Raw genomic sequence first — 20,947 nt, 5'->3', positions numbered from 1 at the left:
GAGTCCTGGCGTTTGTGGGCTCATTGGTGAGTGCTAGGGAAATCCCCAAGAGAGCCAGGCTGTGGCCGAAGGCCCCAGGGAGTGGCCTGCCACAGTGGCCTCTGCCCCAGCTGCTTCCCTTGGTGGCTTTCTTAGAAATTATTGGCTTTTTATCGTGTGCATGTATGCCATGTGCTGGGGGTGCCCGTTGAGACCCGAGGTGTTGGATCCCCTGGAATTGGAGGTACGGGTGTATGTGAGCTAGGCGTGGGTGCTGGGGATTCAGGTGCTGGGAACTGAACCCAGGGTCCTCTGCAAGAGCAGTTCATGCCCTTAACAGTTGAGCCATCTCTCCAGCCCCACAGTGTCTCTTTTGAATGACATGAAATTGAATACCTGCCTCCATTAACTGTGTTGGAAATTTGAAAGTGAGCAGTGTGGGTTGGAATCCCCTGGCATTTTTTGCTCTGTGTTCCGGGCAATTGCAAATCATTTGCTGTGAACAGTGTCTTGGTTTTTGGGACCTTGGAATGCCAGGGTTACACCCTGTAGCTCCAGGTGAAGGGTTGAGTGCAGTCCACTTCAAGATAGGATCCCACCCACAACCCTGAGGAAATGCCACTATACGAGGCCTGCACAGACAGGCTCAGTGCATAGAACCCGGCTGCGGACTATGACCGCCTCATTCCTTACCATGGCCCCTCTGGGTCTTCCTCGGTGGTGGGCTTCCAACTCAGGACCCTCATCCTCCGTGACTGGCTGATCATAAGACCTGCCCTGCCCCGGATTTAGGACCCAGAGATAGTAACTCTTTAAGAGGGTCAGAAACGTCTCCTTGGAGACATTCAGTCCTTTTGTTAAAGAGCTTGCTCAGTGCCCTGACTTGGAACCTAGTACTCTGCAGGCTGTTCACAGCCACATGGTGCATTGATGCCCAGGGCCAAAGGGGAGTTGATTGGATCTGATGCAAACTTTGAAGCTTGATACCCCCATTAAATTATGAATGGAGCCCTTGGCTGGTGAGTCAGACAATGGGTGATTGTGAGATTTTTCCTTGGGGCATCTCCCTAGAGTCAGGCCTGGCCTGGCTCATGGCTTAGTTCTCCTCAGGACTCTCGGTGCTGCCGTATGCTCTGAGTATACAGTTATTCCATCAGTAATTGTCCTGTAACTCCCAGAGTACTAGAGCAGAGTGCCTGACACCTCCCCTTCCCCAGGTCATTCCCAGCCGCAGATGTACAAGCCAGTTGTCAACCACGTGTGCCCTGGAGGCTGTGTGTAGGGTATATGGGTACTTGGGGCCCGGGGAGCAGGCAGACTTTCGCTTCCACTCTGGAGTCTTTTCCACAGCCTTCTCTGTTCTCACTGTTTTTCCCCACAGGTGAGGAGGATGGCCGTGATCAGTCGAAACTGGAGACCAAGGTGTGGGAAGCACATAATCCACTTGTGGATAAGCAGATTGACCAGTTCCTTGTAGTGGCCCGGTGAGTCCGGTAACCAGGGACAAGCAGGTTGTTGCTTGGAGCACAGTGGTGGGACTGGGGGCATGAGCCTTAGTTTGTATGTCCAACATGAGGTCCATGGTCTTGGCCTTGCCTCCTGCTCCGGCCTTTCCCTGAGTAGGGAAAGGCTGCAAATGTCCCTGGTCCCTGTGGATCCCATGACAGTGTGTCTGTGAATCTGGACCTATGTTCTCACTATGTGCCCTGGGGTCTGTCTCCCATAGGCAGGTGCTTCTTCCAGGGCTAGGCTGGGTGGGTGGCTGGAGGCTGCTTGAATGAAGGAGGTAGGACCCCAGAACCAGTGCTGAGCCTACAGAGCAGCACGGCTCAGGAGGAGGCCTGTCTGCATTTGCCACAGACAGTGAGGCTGAGGGTCCCCATAGAGATCTCCAGCAGACACACTGGAGATGGAGAACTCTCCTAACCAACACTGAGGCACTTTTCGTTTGCACACGGGGACTCATAGGCCATCAAGATGCTCATTCGGGTTCTGCCTGACCTCCTGTAAGGCTGGGCCCAGAGGCCCTTTGGCGGTGGGGTGCCACCTGGGTCCTGGCTGTCACTGACTTGCCTGGTGGAGGGCATCCCTCCAGGTCAGCTCTGGTGGTCAGTGAGTCTCCCTCTCCCCAGCTCCGTGGGCACTTTTGCACGGGCCCTGGATTGCAGCAGCTCCGTGCGGCAGCCTAGCCTGCACATGAGTGCCGCAGCAGCCTCCCGAGACATCACCCTGGTGAGTGGACCACTGCCACCTCCCCCGCTCTCTTCTGGGGTCCAACAGCCGCATAGGCACAGAGGGTCCTAGCTAGCTAACCGAGGACTTGAGCGTTCTGGTACACCTTAGATTTGACTACCATATGCTAAGGGAGTCAGGGAGGGATTCCCGCCCAGGGGCCTTGGCAGCCACTAGATGCTTGAGACCTGAAGGAGTGGGGGGGGGGGGTCACATCGCAGGTTCAGGGAGATCCTCCTTAGAGCCTGGGGACAGCCTGGACCCAGGGGAGCTGTGCTGTCTTCCAGTTCCATGCCATGGACACGCTGCACAAGAACATCTATGACATCTCCAAGGCCATCTCAGCCCTGGTACCGCAGGGCGGGCCTGTGCTCTGCAGGGATGAAATGGAGGAGTGGTCGGCGTCGGAAGCCAACCTTTTTGAGGAAGCTCTGGAAAAATATGGGAAAGATTTCACAGACATTCAACAAGATTTTGTAAGTGCGTAAGTGAGGTTGGGGTTCTGGCTAGCCAGGCCCCACCTCTCACCCAGGAAAGTGCCTGTGCCTTTGGCCAGGCCTCAGCCCTTTGAGTCCAGTGAGCACTGAGCAGGCATGGGCGCTCACTGTGGAGCTAGGATGCTACAGTGCAGGAGGTTCCCCGAGGCACCCTCAATACATCCCGGTCTTAACTACGCTGAACCTCCCTCCTGTGTGCAGTGCCAGCCGGTCTTCAGGGTCTTTACTATGATAGGGCCTAAGCCCTCAGAGCCCCCAACTCCCCAAAGGACTGAAGAGTTAACGTGACTGAAAGCCTGCAGGCACTCTGGAGGAGCATGTCTGTATGTGCTGAAGCAGCTGGGCCACCTTCCCCACAGCCATGAGGAGAGGGTTAGTAGTAGCCAGGATGTAGTGAGTGGAATGTTTTGTCCACTGGAGTACCGTCAGATAATGCCTGTAACCCCAGCGTTCAGGAGGCTGAGGCAGGATTATGAGTTTGAGACCAGCCTGGGAAATAGCAAGAGCCTGCTACAAACCGGCAAACAAACCCAGTAGTAGCAATCCCGGGCCAGGGTGGGAGAGCCAGGTGCAGGGTGCTGACTCAGGCATAGGCAGAAGGGCTGAGGGAGTGTCTGTTTCTGGGAGACCCAGGTGCCGGTCACTCCCATGGCCCACAAGAACCTACGCTCTCTGCCGGACAGCCTGGCATGTAACTGAATTAAAAATAATAATAAAGCAAGCACAACCTTTTGAGACAAAAAGTAGAGTTAGAACGGGATAGAAAACAGCGGAACAGAGCCGGCGGTGGGGGGGCTGGACCTGGCTGCTACAGGGGGCGGACAGCCCTGCGGAACCTGCACATTTCTAGATGCCGTTCAGCAGGTAAACTGAGTCTGTCAGAGACTCAGAAGAAAGGGCTGCAGAGCCACCTACTAGAGGGCAAGGCCTGCTGGCCAGATTGCCAGGTGACCCAAGTACAGAGACAGGGTTCTTGCACAGGGCAGACAAGCCCAACTTTATGTCGCTGCCCACGTGCCCCTAGACATGCTGTCACAGGTCTGCTCTCGGGAAATCATTCATGCAGGTCAAGCTGATAAATACTAAAGCAACATAACGTTTTGCATGACGTTTCTAACTAGCCATCATGCCAGACTTAAAGACTGAAGCCCTAACCTTGAGGTATAGCTCAGCGGTAGGATGCTTGCCTTTCACCGGCAAGACCCTCGGTTTGATCCCTAGCACTGCCAGAAAAACAACCTGTTGAGCCCTTTGAAATTATTTTTGTTTTATTTTATTTTATTTATTTTGTTTTTACGAGATAGGGTTTCTCTGTATTGTTTTCAAGGCTTTCGGTCCAGCCCAGCCTCGAACTCACAGCAATCCGCCTGCCTCTGCCTCCCAAGTGCTGGGATTAAAGGCATGCGCCACCACCGCCCGGGCCCCTTTGAAATTAAAAGTGCCATTTTAAACAGCAGCTTGAGGTGTGAAGACTAAACGTCAGGCATTTGGCCTGTGGCCCAGGAAGCACTGGAAGGAGGGGCAGGGTTAGGGGCTGTGTGCTGAAAGATAAGAACCACCCCAGCCCTCAGCACTGAGCTAAACTCGAAGGGGGGAGGACAGAGAATCTGTGGAGAAGCTGTAGCCTTAACTAACGCAGAGAAGCAGCAGATTTGACTTTCCAGCCAAGGTGAAGGGCAGCATGGAGAAATGGCTGGTACAGGGGGGCTCTCATCCTGTCGTGGACCCCCTTCCGCTGCCGGAACAAATCTCCTGAGAATGGGTAACTGTGACACCATCAGTCCACGGGCGAGCCTGCTTTTGGCAAAAGACTTTGTTCTATGTTGTCTCGTGGTAGGAGGCAGAGGCAGGCAACAAGGTCTGCCCATTTTGTCCTTTGTCTCTGGTCCTTAGTAAGGACAGAACCAAGTTCTTGTCATCTCGCTCAGACGCAGTGGAAATGGCTCTAGTCTGGGAGTCCAGGGGAAGGCCAGCCACACACTCCTGTGGTTAGCACTGAGTAAGGAGGGGAGCAGAATTGCCATCCCAGCACTGCCTGCCTCTGCCACCCTGCTCCCTAGTCTACGGGCAGTAGCCTAGTTCCTGCCACCTATAATGTTGTCTTTTCTCGCCCCAGCTCCCATGGAAATCACTCACCAGCATCATTGAATATTACTACATGTGGAAGACCACCGACAGATACGTCCAGCAGGTGGGCCCTCCCACCCCTACCTCATCCCTCCCCACAGTCTCCGTATAGTCACATTCATTTGTTTCCAAAGACCTCCCCCTAACCCTGGAGCAAAGAGGAAGGAGTCATGGTCACTAGAGGGTGCAGACGGGAGGAAGGAACATTCCTGAACCCTAGCCAGCCTGAAACCTCCACTTCCTGGCCCTAGGCTGGCAGAGAGGGCCATGCAAAATTTTCACGAGTCTTTCCCAGGGGAACCAGTGATGGAGAAGCAATGATGTCCCCCTCCCTGTGGTCTTACAGCCGGCCTGACCAGCCTAGTGACCTCCATAACCCTCTGTTTTGTTTTAAGAAACGTTTGAAAGCAGCCGAAGCAGAGAGCAAGTTAAAGCAGGTTTATATTCCCAACTAGTAAGTCCTTTCTCGTGGTCCTGGGGCCATTGGTGGATGGGCAGTGGGTGTGGGATTCTTGGGATCCACTGGGGTCAGGCGGCCTCCTGAGCTGTCAAGGAACCTCTGTCACCCTTTTCATGAACTTGCTTAGCTCGGGAGGAGGGATCAGGACTCAACTTCTTTTGGCCCAGGAGTCGAGCTGGGTTTAGTACTCGGAATATTGGGGCATGGGGTAGGGCATCGAAGACACAACGGACCAGGGGGACAGGGCTGTCTGTTGGGATACAGACACCCCAGGGCACCTGTGACTGATCCTTCTCCTCCATCAGTAACAAGCCAAATCCAAACCAGATCAGCGCCAACAGTGTCAAGGCCAGTGTAGTGAATGGGACAGGGACACCAGGCCAGAGCCCCGGGGCCGGCCGGGCCTGCGAGAGCTGTTACAGTAAGTGCTGTACCTGGCACCCACCCTGGGCAACAGGGGCCACGGGAATGCTACTGCGTGGCTGTGGGGCCCCTGAAGGCCCCTGTGCCCAGACCTGGAATGACTCATCACAATGGGGCCGCAGTGGGGGAGGGTGGCTTGTTTGAAAGAGTTCCTCAGGAACACGAAGTGGACCTACTTTGGCCCGGGCCAGCGGGTGGGATGGCTGTGGTGGCGGTGGGGACACTGTGGGATGCTCTCTGCACCGTTGGTTCTGCTTAAGAATCCGTCTATTTCCAACTTTGTTGTCCGTAGCCACACAGTCTTACCAGTGGTATTCTTGGGGTCCCCCTAACATGCAGTGTCGCCTCTGCGCATCTTGTTGGACATATTGGAAGAAATATGGTGGCTTGAAAATGCCAACCCGGTTAGATGGAGAGAGGCCGGGACCAAATCGCAATAACATGGTAAGTGGGACATGTCATGCTTGTCACCTGCTACATGTAGGCCTCAAGTCCTGGGCCTCTAGTCACGGCGCTGTGTTGGGGTGGTGTGCCCCGTTCCACAGAGTCCCCATGGCATCCCAGCCCGGAGCAGTGGGAGCCCCAAGTTTGCCATGAAGACAAGGCAGGCCTTCTACCTGCACACTACCAAGTTGACACGCATTGCCCGGCGCTTGTGCCGTGAGATCCTGCGCCCGTGGCATGCCGCACGCCACCCCTACATGCCCATCAACAGTGCAGCGATCAAGGCTGAGTGTGAGTCACACCGTTCCCTTTCTGAGGGCCAGTGGGAGCCCCACCCAGGCAGAGTGCTCAGGTTGGGGTCAAGGTAAGGGCCCCGACTCTTGAGGGACACAGCCAGCCCTTCACCCTACCTCGTTCCCCTGTAGGCACAGCACGGCTGCCTGAAGCTTCCCAGAGCCCACTGGTGCTGAAGCAGGCAGTGCGGAAACCCCTGGAGGCTGTGCTCCGGTATCTTGGTAAGCTGGAGGGACGGGACGTAGCTTTCTAACTGTCACCCTGGCCACCCATCTAGGAAACCTCGCGATCACCAGAACTACACTTTTGGCTTGGGCTGCACTGTGCCGGGCTCAGAGATACACACAGAGCAGTGCTGCCTCCTGTCCCTTCCTCGGGCCCAAGTCCCAGGCCCTCTGGTCTTCACATCCCTGGCATACCCAGTGCCCTGTGTCCTGTTTGAGACAGGGTTTCCGCCATGTAGCCCTGGCTGTCTTGGAACTCACTCTGTAGACCAGGCTGGCCTCAAACTCAAGAGATCCTCCTGCCTCTGTTTCCCAGGTATTAGGATTAAAGGCATATACCACACCTGAGTTATGACTAAGGTTCATGCCAGGTGTAACCCAATCTACAGCAAGTCCACAAAGGCCGGTGAACACCTGCTGTCTGCCAGGAGGCCTCTCCACAGCTGCGGGCCCTTTGCTGGCCTTTGTGAGCCCTTGGGGCCAAGGTGCTCACCTGGCTAGCAGCCTCGCAGGCATAGCTCCTTGCTTGTGTGGGTCTGAGCACTGCTGAGGTCCTCAGGCAGGGCCACTGCCGTTTAGAAAGGGCACACTCTGAGGTGGAGCCAGGCACTAGGGTTATTTGTTTGCAGTGTTTAAGTGGGCGCAAGTCCCTCCTCCAGCATGGAGGTAGCAGTCCTTCTAGAAAGGACATTCCAGAACCATGAGCTAAGTGTGTTCATTGCAGACACAAGTGTCTTTGGCTTTGCTCCCTATCCGGGGTCCTGGGCCCCAGGGTCAGCTTTGTGCTTGTTCCCCAGGAGGATGTGGTCAGTGCCAGGACCGCCTTCTGTGGGGCGGGCGGGTCCTCCTCACTCAGGCAGCCAGGCCGCTCTGGCCAGTAGCCAGTCTTCTGCCAGCAAACCTGGTGGCCTGGATGTAGAGGCGGCCTGATGGGACTGCTGTGTTTATGGGCTGTGTCTGGATCTTGTAAGCTCTTAGCACTTACCCAGCTACCCTGTCCAAGACAGCAGGCTGGACTCTGCTTGGCTCCCACCCCTCTGACAAGTTCCTAGGTAGCCCTCCTGTTAGGACTATTCTGATCCCTAGCTTCAGGGAGCTTTGGTGGATAGTGACTGTTTCCTTCCTCCCTCGTCAGTGGGGCTTCAGGGTGGGAAGGTATTACTGCGTGGAGCCTCCTGTGCTGCTGTTTCTGAATCACACACTTGCCTCTTACATTTCCAGAGAGCCATCCCCGCCCCCCTAAGCCTGACCCTGTGAAGAGTTCATCCAGTGTGCTCAGCAGTCTGACCCCCGCCAAGTCAGCTCCTGTTATCAACAATGGCTCCCCGACCATCCTGGGCAAGCGGAGCTATGAGCAGCACAACGGGGTGGACGGTGAGTCTGAGCTGCAGGGCTGGCCCTGTGGAGAGGCCAAGTCATGTCTGTTGGGAGCTGCAGGGTGACCCTGTAAGGAGGTCAGGCCCTCGGAGTGCCGTGGGGCTGGCCCTAGAGCTGTCCGTGAACCCTGTTCAAAAGGCTGTCTTAGTTGATGGTGTTTTCTCTCCCTCTCTCTCCTGTCCCTGGGCACTGCCAGGCAACATGAAGAAGCGTCTCTTGATGCCCAGTAGGGGTAAGGCCTGGGGCGGCCGCTGGTGGGGTACTGTGGCCGCGTCCTGTCGTGATGCCTGTGTGTGCTGTCTGCCAGCAGACTGGGAGGTTCCGGGCACGTACAGGGGCAGTCCATACAGACCCAGGCCACGGCCTGTGCTCCTGTGCTCCTGAAACTTGGTAGAGGGCCCGTGAGCCCTGGGTCTCTGGCTGTGACCCCTTTGGCCTGAGCCATGAGTGGACTGTCCTTGCATGAGGGCCCTGGCCCCCCCACTGCTGTCGCGCTGTGACTGCTCGCATGCCTTCAGCCTTGCTTGTAGGGCCGCTAGTGCTTCCTGCAGTTTTTGTGTGCCCTGCCTGATGGGGACAGTAGGGATGGGTTGGTGGCTGGGCTTACATATGGTCTTTGTGTCTACTGAAGATTAGCTCAGATTCCCCTGATGGGGTAAGGGCTGTGGGGCACGCGCCTGCTTAGGACATGATATAGATAGCACTGAGTCGTAAGTCAGCGTGCGGGTTAATGTTTAAGATTGGACCTAGGGGTAGCCAGGAAACACCAGCCAGCATGAACCCTCTCAGGCCCCTCCCCCAGCTCTCAGGACGAGAGCCCAGGAGGTAGCAGTGGGCAGGGACCGTCTGGTCATCCAATTGTACCTTTTCCTTCAGGACACTCCCCCTCAAGGTTGTTTTGAAAGCTTGCCAACTGTCAGGCACCCAGGCAGGCATATCCCTTTTGTCTGGTTGTGGGACTGGCTATGTCCTCTCCACCTCAATCCAGTGGTCCAGGCATAGCCTTCCCAGACCTTGCTTCTGGCCTCTGCAAAGAGCTGTTCACTTCCACTGATTTCTTGAAGTCTGTGATGCAAACCTAAAGTGTGTCCTGCAATGGAGACCCAACCAGGACATGGTGGGAACTCACGGGCCCTGTGAGTGGTCAAGGCAGGCCAGAGGGTCTAGCCACAAGAAAAGGGGCTGTCCTGAAATTGTAAAACCAGGTCTCGGTGCTGGGTCTAGCCTAGGAACCATGGGCTGGCTGCCTGGAGACAGCCCCAACCTTCTAGGGGTGCTGTGGCAGGCCTCAGGACTTGGCTTGTACAAGCAGGGCAGATGGAACTCTGGGCAAGGCGTTGGCCCCTGGCACCCTGGGTTCCTAACTCACTAACCCTGCCCCATGCTGCCTGCTGCTCTGCCCTGCCTGCGGCTTAGCTGCCACGTGCATGCCGCTCGCTCTAACTCGTGTGTATCTGTCTTCCCTCTCTGCCGCCCCATCACTCTGGCAGGCACTTATCTGGGTAAGTAGCTCTCGTGACAGGGCTTTGTGTGGGCGCAGGGTTGGGGTCCCTGCCTGGGTGCTGCAGATTAGGGAATTGGGGTCCTGAGAACTAAACGAGCTTTCAGGGGAAAGGCTGGGTGTGGGTCACTGGAATAGTCAGATTGCAGATAGACGAGGTGGGACAGCCTCGCTCTCGCTTCTTAAAAGATGGGCCAGACCTGTAATCCCCACCTTTGGGAGGCTAAAGATAGGAGGGTCTCTGGTTCCAGGTAGCTGAGATACGTGTTAAGTCCTTGTCTCAAAATATCAAAAGAGGGAAATAATCTCCGATGGGAAGTGTTGGATGATTGCAGGTTGCCATGGGGTCTACCGGCACTGGCCAGGCCTGGTAGAGTAGTTCCATCTTGTCCCCAGCTTGGGGTCAGGCCATTCAAAGACCTGTTTGGCACACATGGCTTACATGTGCCAGCAGACCTGGGGGGCCATGATTCCTGAGGTGGGCCAGCTGGGCTCCTGCTGGGCTGGGATGACAGCCTGGGTTTTGCCTCTCGGCCTTACTCTGTTGACGTCTCTTTAGGCCCTCAGCCTACAAGCATTCTATTGTAGTCCACCTAAAGTGCTTTTAGCATGTGAGCAGCCGCAGACAGCAGCTGCCCCAGGAAGGGATAGGGAGGTGCTTGCTTGGGGTGCCATACTTCACCTGTCTTCGCCTGGCTGGGGGTGGGTAGTCGTCTCACACCAAGGAGACATACCAGATCCAAGACCCCTGGCCTCCTACTTGGAGCCCAAACTGCTACATCTGCTGGCCAGGTATAGGTGACCCTCAGGGTTGCAGAGCTATGGGACCATCTGGGCTAGCTGAGACCATCTTACAGGCCCCTGGGGTGTGGCCTCAGGAGGGATCGCCCCCCACCCCAGCTCCATTAATGGCCTGGACTTGAACTTTGACAGGCAGTGTGCATCTGGAGCTTCCCCTGCCCTGACTCACTCTGTGTTCTTTTCATCAGGTCTGGCAAACCATGGACAGACCAGGCACATGGTAAGAGTGGGCGGCCTGGCATACTTCTCAGGTGTTGGGGAGTGGCCCGGGTAGCCCTTATTCCCCAACCGTGCCATGGAGAGAACCCGGGAGTCCTGGCTAGACCTAACCGGGGCTGCGGGCTGTAACGTGAGGCCAGGGCACTGTCTCAGTGTTCACATCCTTATATTACAGGGACCAAGTCGGAATCTCCTGCTTAATGGGAAGTCCTACCCCACCAAAGTGCGCCTAATCCGTGGAGGCTCCCTGCCTCCTGTCAAGCGGCGGCGGATGAACTGGATTGACGCCCCGGACGATGTATTTTACATGGCCACCGAGGAGACCAGGTTGGATGGACCCTTTCCTGGGACGGGATGGGGTCCTCAGCTACCGCCTTCTGGGGTTTATTGACTCATCTCTTCCCACAGGAAAATCCGCAAGCTGCTCTCGTCCTCAGAAACCAAGCGTGCTGCACGCCGGCCCTACAAGCCCATTGCCCTGCGCCAGAGCCAGGCCTTGCCGCTGCGGCCACCCCCACCTGCACCAGTCAACGATGAGCCCATTGTTATTGAGGACTAGGTGGCCGCCCACAGTGTGGCCTGCCTGGGCCTCTCCGTCAGCCCCAGAGTATCCAGTGAGGCCTGCAGAGGCCAAGTGGCCTCCCTCCCCCACCAGACTGCTGCCCACCCCACCCCCCCTCTGTTTAGTGCCCCAACTCCCGCCCTCACATGCAGAGAAACTGCTCCTCTGGTGGACATGTGGGGGAGAAGTGTGGTCTAACTTATTCCAAGACACCAGAAGAGGAGTCTTTTAGCTTTGTGTTTACTTTCTGGCTGGAGCAGAGATGAGGAATGCCCTGGGCCCCTGTGCTGCAGGCCTTCTCACCCGGGGTGGGCTCTGAGGTTTCGTTGTGTTCTGTTGAAGGTGCCATTTTAAATTTTATTTTTATTACTTTTTTTGTAGATGAACTTGAGCTCTGTAACTTACACCTGGAATGTTAGGATTGGTGCGGCCAGCAGCGGCCAAGCTGCCTGGCGGGGTTGGTCCCTTGTCTTTTCAAGTAATTTTCATATTAAACAAAAACAAAGAAAAAAATCTCATAAAAAGGAAAACCCCAGCAAACCCTTCTGCGTCTTTTGTTCCTGGTCCCTCTCCTGGTTTAGGGCCTTGAAGCCGCCCTGCCCCCAACACCTGGAGTATCCCTTGGCAGGTCCCTGGCTAGGCCCAGAAAGATGGGCAGTAGCCGCAGGAAGCCAGGTGCCACCCAGCTCAGTGCCGGTGGAGTGCAAAGTTCCGAGACCTTTGGCCCAGTGCCCGCTGCCCTTCCCATAGGGGCGGCGGGGCGCTGACTGGCCGTGGCGAGGACCTCGTGCTGTAACTGTCACATGGCACAATGGGAGCTGACCCTACCTGAGGCCCCGCAACCTTTAGGTTTACCTAGGTTGACTTGGCACGAAGACTTCAGGTCCTGGGCCACCCCCTTCCCTGGACTGATCCCTTGTCCAGCTGTCAGGCCTCCTGAACTAAGCCGCACTACCCAGCAGGTTACTTTTCTCAAGCATTTGCTCGTATTTCTGCTCAGAAATCTTATCTCTGCCTGTGCCTCTCCTTGCTGGCCCTGGGACAGGTGCGGGTCTGGCCAGCTACCAGGAGGAGGAGGGCTGGCTCTACAAGCCCTCATCCCTCAGGCCTCTCAGCTGGCGGAGAGAGGGTCAGCCAGCCCCTCCCTGGACACTGGGCACTTTTGGCCTCTGCCTCCCACTTCCGCCCTACTCAGGCGCCTGCGATCTGTGGGACTCTCAGATGGGGGATTAAAATAGAAGCCACTTAGGTTCCCACTCTGGGTACAGATAAGGGGGTATCTTGGCTTTCCTGCGCCTGTGATGGGGCTTATCAGGGTGGCAGGCCAGGTGTCCAGGACAGGGCTGTGACACATACCCCATCTTTGTAGGGTCATTGAGCTGCTTCTCCCGGTTGATCCTGGTCTCTGCCTTTGTCCTGCTGCTCTAGGACCTCCCGAGTCCTTCCATGTGGGAGTCTGCAGGGGGGTGGTGCAGATGAAGCCCCTGCGGACATAGTTCCCTTATCCTCAGGCACAGCGTCTTTCCCCAAAGGCTCTCCTTTTCGGGAGTCAGGCTGGGGAACGAGGCATTCCTAGGTCCTGGCCAAGACAAACCCAAGGGCGAGAGGGCCCCTCTCAGAAGACAGTTTCCAGGGCCGTCCTGGTATCCTCAACTTCCCTCAGGACCTCAGCTCCCGTGTCCATTTAGAAACAAAGCAAGTGTGTCTTGAGCTGTGTGTCTTCCTCTGGCTGCTTGGAAATGAAAGCCAAGACAAAGAAGGGTGGCTGGCGGGCCCCGGAAATTACTCTGCTCCATCCTGAAGCCCTTCTTGATGAAGAGAATGGGCAGGGGACATTCTATGAGGACCGGGCACTCATGACCTGGGGGGCTGGCACTGACGTGAAGACCTGTCCTAGAATCCGAGTGCATGCACCTACCTGCCTAAGTCACAGATCAGAGGCCCCAAGGAGGGCTTCATCTTAGCCCAGCCCAGCCCAGCCATGGGTTTCCTGCAGTCGATCTGTGCCCCTGCTCTAAGGGTGGGGCACATGGACATACAATTGCAAGGTAGTGTTTATCCTGCCAGGACCGTCGAGGAGAGCTGTGGCCTGCTGTACCCCTTGCTGTCTTCCACACTGCGTGGGAGGGCCCAGTAAACCATGATTCAGTTGGGAGCCAGGACACCTATGAACCTGGCTGTGAACAGTGGGATCGTGCCCGGGAAGGCACTGTGGAAGCCCTCGCCTCCCTCTCCTGGTGCGAGTCCAGAGGCGCCTTTCTGTCCCTCCCCATGCTGTCCTGTCACCCTGCCCTTCTGCACTCCACAGCCTCAGATGTGCAGGCCCGGGCCACTGCCTGTCGCTGGCCCAAGTGCCTCCGTGCCAGGCCCAGGACTACCCTATAGCCCTCTGCCCAGGGACCACGCAGAATAGGTAGGGGCGGCACAGCCATTCAGCTCTCTTGCCCCGCCCTGCTTGGCCTCCTTCTCGCCCCGGGCAGCCAGCCATTCCTTAGCTGCCACCCCTTGGAGGGGCCCTGCTCCCCTGAGACGTTTTCCGACGTTTCCTAGCCCAGTTAGCCCTGCCTTTCCGCTACAAATACTAGTGGTGGGTGATCACTCAGGCCGGTAGCTAGGGTCTGAAGGAGGCTCCTAAGATGGGGATCTGGGGAGGGCATGGTGGTGAATGCTGGGGTTGGGAGCCAGAGCACCCATGAATCCAGCCTGAACAGGAACCTGGCTATGAATGAAGGCACCCTGTCCAGGAAGGCACTGGGAGGCCTGCTTACCTGCCTCTTGGCTGGCATGTGCTCAGAGGTGCCCAGGGGGAGCTGGTCAGGCTGGTCAGTCAGGCTTGGAGGGGGGCGGCACATGTTTCTGGGCTGTTGTCACCATGGAAATGGCAGTAGCTGCGGGATATGTTGCAAGGAAGGAGGAGGGGCCACCACATGGAGCCATAGTAGTAGGCCAGGGATCACCAACAAGCCTGGCACCTGGGGTCACTTGGCTCCCGGTCCTTGGGCTGAGCCGAGAAATGAAATACGGGTGTTCAGCACAGCGGTGAAGGCTGGGCAGATGGCGTTTCTGGAGTCAGTTGCCCATACCGCGTCAGGTCGTCAGGGTTAGGGATATATAGGGTGTTTGTTTTCCAGACCCAAGGCTCAGAGAGAGGCCTGTGGGTCCCTGCTTCCTCTTCGGTCCATATCACCAGGAGTTCCAGGATGGAATCGGGAAGTAGGAATAGCTAAACATGCCCCTAATGGGAAGGAGGAATGGGAGGGGAACTGTTCGTGAGGACTAGCCAGGTGGGAGACAGCATCTGGCTAGCAGGATTTCTGGCTCTGCCACCCTGCAACATGCCTTGGATCCAGAATTCTGCCAGACCCGGGGCCCAGAAAGCCCGGCAGCAGTCATGAGCTTGGGGTGCTCACAGATGGGGAGTTAGCTCACAAACACTTCATGTCGAGGAAACTCGTAGGTACCCCACTTCTCCAAGGATATAACTGGGGAGGACCCGCAGGGCGCAAGTGCACCTGCGGGCCCCCTCAGGGCCAGCGCCGGCTGGCTCCACCCCGCCCCCACTCCTCCCAGTGGTTTCTCGGGCTGTTTTTGGAAGTGGCGGCGCTTACTAGGCGAGCCTCGCCCGCCCCTCCTTCAGCACCACAGACAGGACCGAGGCGCCCCGCCCGGAATCCGATGCTTCGAGCTTCTGTGCTGCGAGACCGTTGCTATGGAAACGAGGCAACAAAGGGAGGCGGCGCCGGGAGGCGGGAGTGGAGGGGCGTCCCCTCCCCGGGTTTCTCGCGCCCCCTCCCGCCATGAGCCAGCCGGGGCGTCCGGGCCTGGAGCTGGGGACCCCCAAGTCTGCTCTCCAGCTAGAGGCCACGATGTTGCCACGGAAACCTCGGGCGATCCCTGTAGACGCCGCCTCACTGTGGGGTAGGGGGCGCCAGGCCCGGCCCCTCCGACCGCGGCAGGTGCGCCCCGCCTGCCCTGCGCCCAGCTGCTGGCGTCCCGGGGGGCGGGCTCCAGAGGCCCCGCCCAGGCCTCGGAGCCAATCGGCGTCCGGGGCGGGCGGGGCAGGCGCGGGCGGCGGAGGAGAGACCAGCGCGGGTGGAGGGCGCGGACGGACCGAGCGCACCGTGCGACCATGGCCTCCAAGTGTCCCAAGTGTGACAAGACCGTGTACTTCGGTGAGTATTCACCCGCCGTCCGCCTTCGCCTCCAGGCCCCTGGCGCAGAGCCACACCCCGTAGTGTACAAGGATCCGGGCGCGCAGCTCGTCTTGGGATGCGCGGCGGGTCGCTAAGCTCGCCACGCTGCCCACGCGGGTGCGTCCCGAGGCTCCAAGGTGGGGCTGCTCCGGGCTAGGGAGGCCACCTGGGATCCTGGAGAGGCGCTGGCGTCGGTTGCGTTCGGAAGCGGCCAGTAGGCACCGGGCGAGGTACGCAAAGTCCTGGTCTGCCCGGGCTGGGAGCGCCCTCCTAGCTAGCCGCATGTTCGGCTCAGCGCCCTTCAGCCAACTATGCGGGGCGGGATCCAACGAAGTCAGAAGCCCGGGACTGGTCCGATAAGATCCCCTGGGTCCCGGCATCTCCGCCTCATCCTGTAGCTGCCTCCCAGCCTGCACGTGGGCCCAGTAGTGTGACCCGGAGTAGTGAGTGACCCCAGTCCTCCCTCCGACCTCTGCCCAGACCGCTGGACCAGGTCTGGGATCCGCTGGGATTCCGGATTCAGTCCAAGCGGGGGCGACCTTGGCCTCCGCCCCTTACGTGCCCCAGCTTGCTCCCTTTCTTGGCCATTTGCCTCGGCGGTTTCCACCCGGGGTGGGGCGCAAGAGACACGTAGGTCTCCGTAAGCTTGAGAGTGCACCTAGTGACTAGGACCCTGGCCTCTTAGAGGTCAAGGTCGTCTGGAAAGTAGGCAAGAGTATGCAGGAATGCTTGGGTCTTGCTAAGGCGGCCTTTGAAGGCCGTCACCTTTATCAGGCATCACTTGGTCCCTGAACTGCTCACCTCCGGGGGCTATGCTGCCGGCTGAGAACTTTTCCAGAGTAGCTGTGTCGCTGCCCACCGAAGAGAGACTCGGGGGCCGGGATAGACGACTTGGGGCCTGAAAAGACAGGGTTCCCTTCTATGGCCATTTCAGAACCGTAGAGAGTGTATGGGCCAGGGGTCTTCAGCTGACAGGAGGGAGGGGAGAGGCCACTTTTGTTTGTTCCCAGAGGGGAAGGACCGGATTTGGCTCGGAGTTGTTCTGGGTGGCCTGGAGCCAGGGGTTTCCTGTTGCCTCCTGGAGGGGACAGATTGCCTGATGTCAGACCTTTTCCTTAGAGGAATGTCTGACGGGTCTCAGGGTGAGGACAGTCCCCAGAGACGTTCTTCATGACTTTGCCCCTGGCCAGGCAAGCTCTGGACTCTGTGGGGCCTTGGCCAACAGGCCACCCGGAAAAAGCACACTGCCTGCTTGGGCGCCTCTGGCTCTCGGCAGAAAACAAAGGCTGCTCAGAGTGAGCTGGCTTCTGTTCTTTGGGGGGTTGGGGGTGTGGGGGGTCCAGAATGCTGCCCTTTCCACCCAGCTAGGCTGTGTGCTCCAGCAGGCCCACATCTGAGTGAACGCTAGACCAAAGGGACCCCAGGGTGTGTTCTGAGTCTGATTTCCCTCCAGAACACGTGGGCAGGTAGGAGACCATTCCCTCCCAGGCTATTAGACCCAATCGATGCTGTATTCCCAATGTACGTCTGTAATGGGGCCATCGACCCAACCAGTGGGTCTGAGGGTCAGTTCCCCGCCCCCACATGGCCCACATCCCAGAGCTGGCCAGAGCAGAGTGGATTTGGCAGCCCTGAGCTGCAGCTGCCACAGCCCCTGATGGCCATCCCAATAACCTCCCTAGATCACTGGGCAGAGAGAGGATGCCAGGCAGGCATGGGAGCCAAGCCTGCCCTACCCAGGTAGCTCTTGTCTGTTCTGGCTTGGGCATAGCCGGGCCGTGTCTGGCTCACCTGCTTCTTAGTGTCATCATAAAAGAGAGCTAAGTGACACTGTCCAGGGCCAGGGTCTGGGGGGTTCCTGGAGGACGCCCTGTCCTGTCCATGCGCAGCAAGTTAGGGCTGTAGAGAGAGCCAGTCTTGGCGGCATGGAGGATCCAGGCTCGCTGCCCAGCAGCAGCAGCTCCTGGAGGAGGGGGAGGCTCTCAGAGCTTGGCTCCCTGGCCCTAGGGTTGGCCAAGGTTGTCCAGAGGAGGCTTGGCCCCAAAGGGACCGCTGGACCACTCTTGAGAAAGGAAGGCTGGAGAGCTGTTTCTGCCGTCCTCAGAGCCCGAGTCCCAGAGCCAAGCAAGCATAACACCCCTCCCGCCTCCCCCGCCACTCTGGCCTGGCCCCTTCCCTTTGGAATTCCGGCCCTGCTCGCAGCTCAGGGCCTTCTTCCTGCCCACTTCTCCACCCTTTTCCTGCCTCACTCCCCTGGGGAGGCCCAGGCTTCCGTCCATTGGGATGCAGTGGAATCGACTCCACGGCAGTCATAGCCCTGGGGGGGGGGCGGGGGCGGGGAGCAAGCTCAGGACCCCGAGCTGCTGGCCGCAAACCTTTGGCGCCAAACTGGCAGCTGGAGACAGTGGGTGGAGAGAGATCACAGGGCCTAGGACAAGGAAGGCAAATAGGGACCCGCAGCCTGCGATTGGTGGCCCCTCACCCAGTGCTGGTGAAGATCGAGGGCTCCTTGCCTCGGCAGTGGGTCTCTGCCGGCTCGGTTAGGCTCTATGGGGAGGGGGACAGGTGTGGGGACGGGCACTAGCGAGTGTGAGGCGGGTGTTTTGAGGAAGGAGCGGGTGTCAGCAGACGCAGTCAGCAAGGGTTAGGGCGAGTGTGCGTGCTGAGACCGTTTGGCTTGAGCACGGAGAAGAGAGGGCTTCAGGATGGCTGGAAAGTCTCTGAATAGTAGCCTAGTCTTGGAGCCGCCATGGGTGGGGCGGGGCGTGGCGTCTACAAGGTGGTGGGAGATGGAGGGGCTGAAGAAGAGGAACGGGAATGCTGACCCAACCTCCTCCTCCTCCCTCCTCCCCCTCTCCCCTCCCTCCTTCTCCTCCTCCTCCTCCTCCTCCCCCTCCCCCACAGCTGAGAAGGTGAGCTCCCTGGGCAAGGACTGGCACAAGTTCTGTCTCAAGTGTGAGCGCTGTAACAAGACGCTGACCCCCGGGGGCCACGCTGAGCATGATGGGAAGCCTTTCTGCCACAAGCCCTGCTATGCCACGTTGTTTGGACCCAAAGGTAGGCAGGGTCGCAGCCAGGCCTGAGTCCTAGGACAGCTCTGGTGGTGGTGGTGTCTGTGTGTGTGTGTGTGTGTGTCTGTGTGAGAGATGGGTGGGTGGCGTCAAGGCCTCCAACCATTAATCTGCTGGCACGCCTGCCACCTCCAGGCGTGAACATAGGGGGCGCTGGCTCCTACATCTATGAGAAGCCTCTGACTGAGGGCCCTCAGGTCACCGGCCCCATCGAGGTCCCTGTGGCGCGAACCGAGGAGCAGCGGAAGGCCAGCGGACCCCCCAAGGGTCCCAGCAAAGGTGGGACGGGCACGGGACGGGCTCGGGATGGGGTTAAGCCCGGGCGGCCGAGGTCCACCCTGACCCTGACCCAGCTCCGCCTCCAGCCTCTAGTGTCACCACGTTCACTGGGGAGCCCAACATGTGTCCTCGATGCAACAAGAGGGTGTACTTCGGTGAGTGACGACTGCCCAGTCTCCTGCCTCCGGGGGGAGTGTGCCTGGGGGTGGGGTCGCCGCCTCACCACCCCCTCCCTTCCAGCTGAGAAGGTGACCTCTCTGGGCAAGGACTGGCACCGGCCCTGCCTGCGCTGTGAGCGCTGCTCCAAGACGCTGACCCCGGGCGGGCACGCCGAGGTGAGGGGTGCCGTGGGGATGTGGGTCGGGGGCGGCAGGAAAGCCATGCCGGAGTAAGGGTGCGGGAACCGGTGGCGGGGTGGGGGCCTGTGCGGGAATTCTGCTGCCGTCGCGCTCCCTGGCCTGGGGTCGCCCTAGGCTCTGCGGACGGCAGATTCTGCAGATGCTCCGTGGAGCTCTGCTATCCCCGTCAAGAGCGAGTGGGCCTGCGCGTGACCTTTAAGGCCTAAGTTCTCGGGGAGCAGACACCTACTGCTGAAGGTCTCACTGCATCTGGGGAAGTAAAGCAAGGGGGGTGGAGCAAAGCAAGGGGGTGGAGTAAAGCAAGGGGGTGGAGCAAAGCAAGGGGTGGAGTAACGCAAGGGGTGGAGCGGAGCAAGGGGGTGGAGTAACGCAAGGGGGTGGAGTAACGCAAGGGGGTGGGGCCGGTGCTCAGCATCTGTCTGCGCTGCCCGCAGCATGACGGCCAGCCCTACTGCCACAAGCCCTGCTATGGAATTCTCTTTGGACCCAAGGGTGAGTATAGTGGGCGGGGTGGGTAGAGGACACGGGGACTTCTTCCTCTTTCCTCTCCCGGATCCCTGTTTGTCCCTGCTCAGCCACCCCTGCCGCTTTTTCTCCGCAGGAGTGAATACCGGTGCTGTGGGCAGCTACATCTATGACAAGGACCCTGAAGGCACAGTTCAGCCTTAGGTCTGCAGATGCCTGTCCTCAGGGTCCCCTGCTTGACCCTGAGGGAGATGACCTGCTGCCTAGCCCTGCCTGCAAACCCCGGGGCCTGAGTGCCTGAGGAGGAAGCCTGCTGGGTAGTGTCCAGAACAGCCCGTGATTTCAACCCTTTTTTTTTTTGTCACTTCGGCATGTTCTGTGACACCCACTGCCCTCTCTGTCCCTGTGTCCCCATGTCCCCCGGGAGCTCTCCGAGGTGGCTGTCCTATGATATCCCTGATGCCCACCAGTATTATTTATGCTCTGCTTGCCGGTGATGGCCGTGAGCTCACAGCATTCCCGGGGTGGCAGCACCCTTGCAAGGAGCCCTTTGCTGGTTCCCGCACTACTCCCTACCCGCCCCTCACCTGGTTCACAGCTACGGAGACTTTTGCTGTCAATAAATGGTTTGAGGATTGCAAGGCTCAGTGTCGTGTGTGTGTGTGTGTGTGTGTGTGTGTGTGTGTGTGTGTGTGTGGTGAGGGGGGATGGGGGAGGGAGGTGTGAACCCAAGGCAGTATAGTGTCCCTTTGTCTCTTCACAGATGTCCCCTTGTACTCCTGGGCCCGGTATTGGTAGGGACGGACTCCAGAGAGACTGATCAGGCTTCAGTGCCAACGTTGAAATGGGTGGGAAGTAGGGGTGGGGGTGCGTCGCTCTGGGCAGAGGTGAGGAGGTGACTTGGACAAGGGGGTCCGTTGAAGACACACTGAAGCGTTTACAGGTGTGGTATACACAGTTGGAAGAGCCCAGGATCCTGGGACACAGCTCTGGGCTCCGGAGCCGTGGTGTGTGAGGTCCAACCTGAGAACAAGCAGGAACCAGGTGACCAGAGCTTGGATGGCTGGTGAGAGCTGGGTGGGACCTGACAGTCTAGGACCGGCCGTTTCCTGCTGTGCCCACGGGACAAAGCCTTTTGACCACCTTGTTTTTGTCTCTAGTGGGTGGACCACGAACAGAACGAGAGAAGTCGGCTAGGCGAGGGTCTAGGGATTCGTGTGACTGGGTTTGTAGTGAGGTAGTGAATGGTGCCTTCTGTGGCCCAGGATCGGGGACTGGAACCCCCTTCTTACAGCGGAGGTGTGTCCTTCCTCCACTTGTTTTCCCCCGAATGCCCACTAGACGGCGCCCCTATATTTCAGTTTGGCGCTTGGGGGAGGGGGGGCATCGTCTGATCCCGGGACCCGTGTAGTCCTGCTCCATATGCAGTCTAAGCCTCGG

General features: G+C 58.4%; 2 protein-coding genes and 1 long non-coding RNA gene across 12 annotated transcripts in view; 2 read left to right on the top strand and 1 right to left on the bottom strand.

The window, feature by feature from the left end:
- Positions 1–11,680, top strand: part of Mta1 (metastasis associated 1) — a 39,467-nt gene extending 27,787 nt beyond the window's left edge. For 2 of the 7 annotated variants that reach the window (XM_040742349.1, XM_040742346.1), the window contains 15 exons: positions 1,361–1,463; positions 2,112–2,211; positions 2,499–2,687; positions 4,825–4,899; positions 5,231–5,289; positions 5,601–5,716; positions 6,011–6,162; positions 6,264–6,453; positions 6,588–6,677; positions 7,902–8,054; positions 8,254–8,289; positions 9,548–9,559; positions 10,548–10,579; positions 10,754–10,905; positions 10,987–11,680. In XM_040742349.1, coding sequence (XP_040598283.1) covers positions 1,361–1,463; positions 2,112–2,211; positions 2,499–2,687; positions 4,825–4,899; positions 5,231–5,289; positions 5,601–5,716; positions 6,011–6,162; positions 6,264–6,453; positions 6,588–6,677; positions 7,902–8,054; positions 8,254–8,289; positions 9,548–9,559; positions 10,548–10,579; positions 10,754–10,905; positions 10,987–11,137 — 1,610 coding nt within the window. In that variant the 3' untranslated portion in view covers positions 11,138–11,680. Of the gene's footprint in view, positions 1–1,360; positions 1,464–2,111; positions 2,212–2,498; positions 2,688–4,824; positions 4,900–5,230; positions 5,290–5,600; positions 5,717–6,010; positions 6,163–6,263; positions 6,454–6,587; positions 6,678–7,901; positions 8,055–8,253; positions 8,290–9,547; positions 9,560–10,547; positions 10,580–10,753; positions 10,906–10,986 lie in introns of those variants that run through there. The other 5 variants (XM_040742350.1, XM_040742347.1, XM_040742351.1 and 2 more) reach the window with 3 other exon arrangements.
- Positions 11,365–17,433, bottom strand: LOC121139221. Of its 3 annotated transcripts, XR_005876068.1 has the most exons (3): positions 17,125–17,433; positions 13,909–16,231; positions 11,365–12,869 (listed from the first exon to the last, which is right to left on the bottom strand). It is a non-coding gene; the product is annotated as an uncharacterized LOC121139221 (long non-coding RNA). The 3 variants fall into 3 exon arrangements; XR_005876069.1 differs by lacking the exon at positions 17,125–17,433 and having other exon boundaries at positions 11,365–12,872; positions 13,909–15,060; XR_005876070.1 differs by lacking the exon at positions 17,125–17,433 and having other exon boundaries at positions 11,365–12,719; positions 13,909–15,060.
- LOC101822827 (cysteine-rich protein 2) lies at positions 15,165–20,148 on the top strand. 2 transcript variants are annotated; one of them, XM_005068293.4, is made up of 7 exons: positions 15,165–15,312; positions 18,238–18,390; positions 18,540–18,683; positions 18,770–18,838; positions 18,924–19,018; positions 19,477–19,534; positions 19,644–20,148. In XM_005068293.4, exons 1-7 carry the CDS (start codon positions 15,270–15,272, stop codon positions 19,709–19,711), a joined length of 630 nt encoding a protein of 209 aa, XP_005068350.1. In that variant the 5' UTR covers positions 15,165–15,269; the 3' UTR covers positions 19,712–20,148. The 2 variants fall into 2 exon arrangements, with proteins under 2 accessions (XP_005068350.1, XP_012967510.1); XM_013112056.2 differs by lacking the exon at positions 15,165–15,312 and adding an exon at positions 17,602–17,824.
- The last annotated feature ends 799 nt before the right edge of the window (positions 20,149–20,947 follow it).

Source organism: Mesocricetus auratus, unplaced genomic scaffold, assembly GCF_017639785.1.
Source record: "Mesocricetus auratus isolate SY011 unplaced genomic scaffold, BCM_Maur_2.0 Super-Scaffold_15014, whole genome shotgun sequence".
NCBI lineage: Eukaryota > Metazoa > Chordata > Mammalia > Rodentia > Cricetidae > Mesocricetus > Mesocricetus auratus.
This window is presented reverse-complemented; position numbering and strand designations above follow the sequence as displayed.